A 7,924-nucleotide genomic window follows, 5' to 3' on the forward strand; every position below is an offset into this window, starting at 1 on the left:
GTTTCAGGAAAGAGTCGGAGAAGGAACCGAACCACACTATATACAGACTGCCATACAAAGAGCATTAAAATAGGACAAAACCTCTACAAAATATAAAACCCACCCTGACGTATTTGCATGAAAAGACCACCCACCAAGCAAAAAAGTTTCAAAAGTTATCCGGAGGCTCTGAATTCCTCGTTAAAAAACGCTGTTGCTGCATGCCGAGCGCAGGGCGCGGGACCGGGGACGGTGACACCGGGACCGACAGATTAGCGGGAGCTGGGACCGTGAGGGGCTCGGGTTCCACGTGGGGGCTGTGGCTGTTGGGGAAGTGTGGCCTGGGGAAGGGCTGTCACCCCTCGGAGCTCAGTCGGTCTGGTCTCGGCAGCGGGACTCGCCCACCCAAACGAGCCCGCTGCCCGCATCGTTTTAATCCACCAAAATAGACTCTTTTTCTTCTCAATTTAAAACTAATTTTATCTGCATCGGTAACAGAGAGTTAAGGAAAGCCCTGACAGGGAGGTGCTGTAACGGACAACACTTATAAATAACAGGTTTCAATCTAAAAACAATAAGCAAAAGGATGGGGAAACACCTTTTCTCTCAAAGCTGAGCGTGGAGCGAGTGCCTCGCCCAGAGCCCCCAGGACATGATGGACTGTGCAATGACCCACCCAGGACTCATCACAAACACAGGACTCGGTTGTGGCCGCAAAGGAAGTTTCACCATGACTTTTCCAGCGTTTTTGGAGATATTCCTTAAAAAAAACACAAAGCCCAAGGAGTCAGCTGTTCCCGAGTGTGCCACCGCCCGCCTGACTCCGCTCCGAGGCCACTGCACAGCTACAGGAGAAACCCGGAGTTAAGGCTCTAGTTGGGGGGGAAAAAACCACACGCAGAGGGAACGGGGCTTTGCAGAACTTCAACCCTGCACGATCTGCACTCCACTGAAGAGCCGGAGGTCACATCGAACTACTGTGGGCAATTCCTACGGAACATCCACAGGGAACCGGGCGATGGGGACTGACTCAGGCCCAGGGATCTCCCTCTTCCTACCCGCGGGCTCTCCCCAGTTTCCGGCAGCTCTCGGCAGCCAGGACAGATACAAAAATAAGTCTCTGGAATAAAGCTGTGTGTGATATTTGGTTCAGGACCTACGTGAGGCGTCAGTCGGCGTGAAACCACGACTGCGCTGCGTGAAACCCAGACCGCGGCGGAAGGGGGAACGCTGGAAGTCGGGGCTTGTTTCCGACAGGAAAGGTGGTACAATCGGGGCAGAACTGTTGGGAATCATTAAAGGCTGCTGGGAAAAGCTTCTCTGCACATCCCCTGCACCTCGAGATAAACCCCCGAATATTCCTGACTGTCACACGTTGAACTGAGCGTTTCGCCTTCGGCCAGATTTACAGTCTGAGAGGTGACGTGCAGAGAAGGACCAGCTTGGGTTCATCCTTCCCTTCAACGGTTCTAGAAAAGCTGGGGGGGGGGAAAAGGGGTTGGAAAACAACGCGCTTGGAGGAGTTACCCGTTCACTTCTGCATCAGAAATGCATATTTCATCTATTTTACACATTTTATAGCCATGATTGGTGCAGAATTCCCACAATGACAATGCGAGAGCGAAGTGAGTGAAGGTTTAACAAAGATTTCTAGCGAAATGGGTTAAAACTACACATTAATTGCTTTGTTAATACTTGCAGTGACAATGGGTTTGGGAGAGAAAAATTTATGGGTTGCAACCCTGTATGGAACACAACTCTTTCTGTTTGCCAAAATACACCCCTGAAGGAATCTAGCGAATACCCCAAACACTGAGCATCGGAGCAAGCAGGAAAACAAAAAGATCTTCTGAAACCCGCTGAGGCTTCACCCTGGAACACCCAAATTGGAGAGAAGCCTTAAAAAATATCACGGGAGACACTTTGTAAAAACCTGAAACACGGGTGTCATCTAGTTGGGGGTTTCCAGTGGAATCCCTGGAAAACTCAGCATCAACTGATTTAAGAGACTGTGAAATTTGCCACAGAGCGTTGTTCAATTTATCTTTTTAAGCATAAAAACTTTAAAATCCTGAAGGAAGTTCCCAATATTAAACCCATGGGGCAAGGGGGGGGTTGGACTCGGGGCTAACGATGACCAACACAGCAAGTTTGTACGAAATTAAAGAGCTCCAAAGAAAAAGTCTGGTGGGGAGGAGGAGGAGTGGGGGGGGGAATTTGCCAATGGCTTCAGTGATTATAGGACTGAAAATTGTTCTCTACAGAAGGTTCCTACGGGCTATCAGAGCTTATCTGGAATGATAAAAGGGGCAGGAATAGTAAAACCACACTTCTGCTATAAAAAGTTAACATAGGATTTCTGTCGGGACACCTATGGTACATGGACATACAGAGCTGCATAATCACTATTGCGTCTTCCGTAACTGGAGAGGCTGGTCCTGCGGATTAATCCTCCTCTTCCTCGCCTTCGTCCTCGGGCTCTCGTTTCCTCTTCTCCCCTCGGACGCCCTCTGCTAAGGGAAGAGGGATGGATGCAGGCAGCCTGTCAGCTCTGCTCCCACAGCACCCCCCTGCAGGGGACGGGAGCGGGGTATCCCCATTCCAAGTGGAGCAGGACATTCCCAAGGGGAGCAGGGCATTCCCAAGGGGAGCAGGGCATTCCCAAGGGGAGCAGGGCATTCCCAAGGCTCCCTCTTTAGAGCTGCCCCAACCCCCTGCCCAGCCCAGCAGTTCCTGCAGGTACCAGGTGGGACGTGCTCCCTCCTGTCCCCCAGGGACAGACCAGGATTCCACACAATGTCCTGGAGCTTTTCCACAGGAAAAGGCCGGATTTGGGTGGCGTGCTGTGCGCTCTGGTGGTGGGAGCCCGCAGTGCAATCCTGCCCCTTCCAGTCCAGGAATTCCCCAGGAGCCATTCCCTGCCCCACGGCCCATGCCGACCCCAGGGCTGTATTTGCACAGAGTGAAGATTTCACGCTGCTGCTCCTCCAAAATTCCCGTTTTTGCAAGGGGAAGGTCCAGCTCCCAAACCTGCTCCGCTGAGCCCAGTGCATGGAGCAGATGAGGGCTCAGCTGGGGAGAAATCCTGGGACTTGTCTTCACACAGACGTGGAAGTTTTTATAAGAATTATTAAAGAACACTCCAGTAACCCACTTGTTTCAAGCAGAACTTGGTGCTCTGGCAAATGCCCCAGAGCAGCCCCAGCCCGTTCTCCACACGGGATCACACACTGCACCTCGGAGCAGCAGGAGATGCAGCGTCTTCCCTTTTGGAAAATTGATGTTTCTGCCTCACTTTTATTTTACTTTTTATTTCTGTGTTAATCTGCACGTCCCAAACCCACAAAAGGTATAGAATTATAAAGGACTGACTGTCCCATTTACAACTTCAGCACTTACCTTCTTCCTCCTCATCGCCTCCTTCAACGTAGTCGTCATCGTCCTCTTCATCCTGTACAAAAATTAGGAAACGTTTTTTACAGTAGCTGTTTATTGAAGCCTTCCTTCCACACTGATCCCAGGCAGAAATCCTGCTGGGGCAGCAGCTGGCCCCAGAGTCTCATTTCTTTGCTCTTCCCCCACTGCTCACTACGTCGCACCAGCTCAGAACTTATTGACAACCGGGAGAGAGAGATGCTGATGGCTTTGGACTTCCTTTGTAGGACAAAGCACAACATTATCTTCCCAAGTTATTGTGAAAACGAGTAAGTTGTTGTCTTGGCTTTTCTGTCTTGTTTTAAGCTGAGAAATGTAAACCATCAGTTCCAGAGAATTCAGCAAACTCAGGGTTTGTTTTTGTATCCCTCTGCTCGGTGGAAGTTGACAAACAGGGGAGCGTGACAAGTCAAGATGGGGAAACAGCCCACCCAACATCTGCCCTTGGAATATGGGAACTGAACCCACTGCCTGACAGGAACAAACTCTCACCAAGTTTCCACAAGACTCTGCCCATCCCCTTGTAAAAGGCAGCTCTTTTCCACACCCTGGAACTGGACTGGAACTGTTTTCTGTATCCACAGAACCCCACAGGAGCTTCCCTTCCTGCATTTGGCAGAATTTACCAACTGTACCTGAATCTCTTCTTTCATCAGGTAAGAAAGACCAACTTCCTCCTCCTCTTCACCTTCCCCCAGATCTGAAGCTCCATCATCTTCATCGTCTTCCTCTTCATATTCTCCTGGAGGCCCAGCTTCGTTCTCATCATCATCGTCATCTTCATCCCCTTCTGCAGTGAAGGACACACACACAGGCCATTCACTCCTCTCTGAACACACCAGGGTGAGCTGGCTCTAACAGCTTTTTTCCCAGAAGGATCTGGGGATTTTTACTTTTGTTTTTTTTCCCCTAAATGCAGGCCACACGTGGGAACCAACCACGATTGGAACAGAGTTCATCTTTGCCATTTTTCCTCTAAGAAAGGCTCCCACTGTTTTTCCATCTCAAGCTTCAGGCAAAATTCGACACCTGAAGCAGCTACAAACACAAACTCCTACCAGAGAAAGGGGCTTCACTACAGAACCCAACTCTAAAATATTTTAAGGCAAAACCAGCTTAGCATAGTGCACACCTCTGTTACCTGCTGCCTGGGAAATGCTACACCTGCAGCTCCTTAAGGACTGCAACCAAGATGAGACCAAAAGGAAATTTTCTGGTGTGCTTTTGGAACCAAAAATCACATTACACTGAAGCACGAGGCCGAAGCCACTACAAACCCCTGTGAAATTCGAATTTTTTTATTGAAAACAGAGCGCGTCCCCTCGCTCTGTATCACTCAGCAGCACAGAGGGCTTTACTGCTGGCAACAATTTACTTAGAGAGCATTTGTGCCTTTGTTAAAAGTACCTTTAGGCCAATTCCCTTCATCCCAGGCAGCTCCTGCAGGACTCAAACCCTCTGACAGAGCTTTTGCTCTGCCTCAGTGTGTTAATACCAAACACACTCTGGACTGGGCGCTTCAGGAACACGAGCAGAACCCCCCTCCTGTGCTCAGGATGTCCCTGCACTGCAGAGAGAGCTCTACTCCAGCAGAGTATCCATCATTCCTGCTCCCAACTGCTCCGGGGAGTTACCGTCATCGTCATCCTCCGAGTCGGGCGCCTCGTTGTCCTCCTGATCGAACCCGTCCAGGTACGTGATCTGCTGCAGCAGCTCGAAGATGCTGTCCCTGTAGTCCTCCAGGTTCGTAATCTCACAGTTGAACAGGTCAAGGCTCTTCAGGTTCTTCAGATTTTGCTGGAAGTGAACAAAAAAAGGGTTTTTCCCCCCTGTCCTCGACACACCCACGCGGCGCTGCCAGGTACAGTGCGGTCACACAATTTACTGTGTCCCCATCCCTCATTTCCAGTCAGGGTTTTTCTCCCCAGAAGTTCAGTCCAAGTTCTGCCAGTGGCTGAACCCCCAAAGCCTGTGCAGAACAACCACCCCCCCAGCTCCCAAACCCACAGGCTCCCTCGCGTCCTGGGGGTTGGGTTGTGTGTGCAGACACCCCAATCATCCAGAAAAACAGATCACCACCAGCATCTCCCTCCTCTGACCACGAGACTGATAAATGTTTGTACCAACCCATTCCCAAAAATACGAATGGATTCTTGACAAGAAGTAGTTATTTGTGAAACCTCCCGAGCCCCTCCCACCTCATACTCACAAGAGCTTCCACAGTGCCAAGATCTTTGATTTTGTTGCCACTTAGATTTAGATATGTGAGATTTGGACATCGCTCTGCCAGGACCTCCAGGCCTCCAGAAATGACGTTGTCGCTCAACTCCAGCTATTGCACAGGAAAAAGAGGAATTAAACACTTGGATTCTCACCCTTAGATTCAGCTGCTTCATCGTTGTTCGTTCTCCCTTTAAGCGTTTAGCCACTTTGGAAGAGTCGCCCAAGTCAAGAAACCAAAGTCTGTCAAAAAGTTCCTTCAAGCTGGGAATCATAAAATGCTCCTGGAAGTCTCATGGGTTTAGGGCACCTCAGTTTTAAGTTATGAGGACTGGAGCTCCCTGCCAGCAATCCCAGGGCTCTCCCCAAGAGAGCTCAGCGAGGCACAGCCAACCTTCACCATGTCCACAGCCAAGCATTTACCACCCCAGAGCCGGCGACCGAGCCCAGCTGGCCACAATTGACTGGAGACACCCAAAATAACTTCATATTTGAAAATAAAAACCCAAAATTTTGCAGACAAAGCACCGTTAGCGCCACACAAGTCCAACCCGCCCTCCCGGAGCGCCGGCGGGCGGGAGATACGCACCTTCCTGAGCTTGCTCAGCGTGGGCAGCTTGGCCAGCGACGTCAGCTCGACGTTGGCCATGCTGAGGAACTGGAGTTCCTTGAAGGAGTCATTGAGCCCTTCGATCTCCCCGTTGCTGGACCGGCAGTTATCGAGCACCAACTCCGTCACCTGCCAACAGGCCACCCGTGTGGGTGTCGCAGCACCAAACCCCCCACTCACCTGAGCCCCGACACGGGCAGGGGCTGCTGCTTTGGGGCTTGGTTTACATTCACAGCACACTCGTGCCCCAATATCACCAACACCCACTTATCTAAAAGTGCTTTCCTTTGAGCACGTATCAAACTCTGCAAAAACTGCCCCCTGGCCCCAAAACTCCCCCGATAGACCCTGGAACGGCTCCCCACAGCGCTGCTGTGCACGCAGCCAGCTACCAACTCATCCCCAGCTACCAACTCATCCCCGAGGCTCCCCATTTAACTGTGCATACTCAAACCCCTCAAACCAGTCTCACTCAGAACCCCAAACCTGCCGACTCCGGATGATTTTCCCAGAGAGTTCTGCAGGTCATTTAAGCCCAATTAAATAATTTCCTCGTGCCAAAGACACTTGATAATCAATACAGGCCGTGTGCCTGGAGAAGCGGTGACAAGGAGCAGCCAATTAATTTTCAGTTATTTTACCTGGAGTGGAACATCCACTCGATAAAGGACAGGCACAAGGTGACTCTTCCCTTTCCCCACAAGCTTTTCATTAACAACATTTTGGGAGCGCTGCAGACCCCGGGCAGCACTGGGCCAGCTTCCCGCTATTACTTTATTTTTTCCACAAAAACACCGAGTTTTAAGGAAAGCTGCCTGGAGAGAGGGGCGGTTTCCCGGCTTCGCCCCCGGCAGCCGCACGCTGGCAGCAAGTGGAGGCCTCTCTGGGTACCTGCAACCCACAAACTCCACGGGAGCACGGCCGGGCGAGTTCAATCAACAGTTTCGGGAACTTTTCCTCCCCCTGAAAAACCCACGTGCGCCGAGGCCGGACTTTACTCGTGGGGCGAGCCAGGTACTGATGTCCCCGGTGGGCAGCGATGCTCGGGAGGCAGCACGTGCGCTCCCGCTTTTCCACGGGCTTCGGGCTTTTTTTTTTTTTTTTTTTTTCCCCGAAGAAAAGGGAAGTTGGAAGCACGGCGGGGGAAGAGGGGGGGAACGCGGGTGGGGTACGGGGACCCCGCGGGGCGGCGGGCGCGGGAAAGGGCGGTAATTAACGCTAATTAAAGGCGCCGCGATGAGCGGCGGGCCGCGGCCGGGGCCGCCGCCGTGACCTGTTTACTGCGGCCGGCGGGAGCGGCGGATTAACGGCGGGGGGAGCCGGGGCCGCCGCGCCCCCCGGGAAGTTCGGGGCGCCCCGAGGGAGGAGGCGCGGGGGGAGCGCGGGCGGCCCGCGGGTCCCGGGGCCGCGCCGGAAGCGCCGCCCGCGCCCCGCCGGGCCCTGCGCCACGGCTGACCCAGATTCGGCGGCGCCGCCGGGCCCGCACGGCCCGAGGCGGCGGCGACGGCCCCGAGGGGCAGGGGGAGCGCGCCCCGCCGGCCCCGCCGCCCCTCACCTTCTCGGGGGCCCGGTTCCGCAACTCCAGGTTGATGCGCTTCTTCATCTCCATCGCCCCCCCCCTCCTCCCGCGGTTCCGCACTGGCGAGGGAGGGTGGCCGGGAGCGGCCGCGGGGGTCGCTG

At 53.1% G+C, this 7,924-nt stretch overlaps 1 protein-coding gene across 2 annotated transcripts; it reads right to left on the reverse strand.

Annotated features, from left to right (window-relative positions):
• Positions 1-444: 444 nt before the first annotated feature.
• Positions 445-7,918, reverse strand: ANP32E (acidic nuclear phosphoprotein 32 family member E). Of its 2 annotated transcripts, none has more exons than XM_027909048.1 (7): positions 7,800-7,918; positions 6,224-6,373; positions 5,624-5,746; positions 5,049-5,211; positions 4,050-4,204; positions 3,379-3,430; positions 445-2,489 (listed from the first exon to the last, which is right to left on the reverse strand). In XM_027909048.1, exons 1-7 carry the CDS (start codon positions 7,851-7,853, stop codon positions 2,425-2,427), a joined length of 762 nt encoding a protein of 253 aa, XP_027764849.1. In that variant the 5' UTR covers positions 7,854-7,918; the 3' UTR covers positions 445-2,424. The 2 variants fall into 2 exon arrangements, with proteins under 2 accessions (XP_027764849.1, XP_027764848.1); XM_027909047.1 differs by having other exon boundaries at positions 445-2,492.
• Between the last annotated feature and the right edge of the window lie 6 nt (positions 7,919-7,924).

This window comes from Empidonax traillii, unplaced genomic scaffold (assembly GCF_003031625.1).
Source record: "Empidonax traillii isolate 1590-97213 ecotype Southwest subspecies unplaced genomic scaffold, ASM303162v1 scaffold1932:size82158, whole genome shotgun sequence".
NCBI lineage: Eukaryota > Metazoa > Chordata > Aves > Passeriformes > Tyrannidae > Empidonax > Empidonax traillii.

Coding starts and splice junctions, on each gene's coding strand:
- ANP32E (XM_027909047.1), bottom strand. CDS start 7,853: ATGGAGATGAAGAAGCGCATCAACCTGGAGTTGCGGAACCGGGCCCCC. Junction 4,205..5,048: donor CTCGGAGGATGACGATGACG/GTAACTCCCCGG, acceptor CCTTCACTGCAG/AAGGGGATGAAGATGACGAT. Junction 3,431..4,049: donor TGATGAAAGAAGAGATTCAG/GTACAGTTGGTA, acceptor ATTTTTGTACAG/GATGAAGAGGACGATGACGA.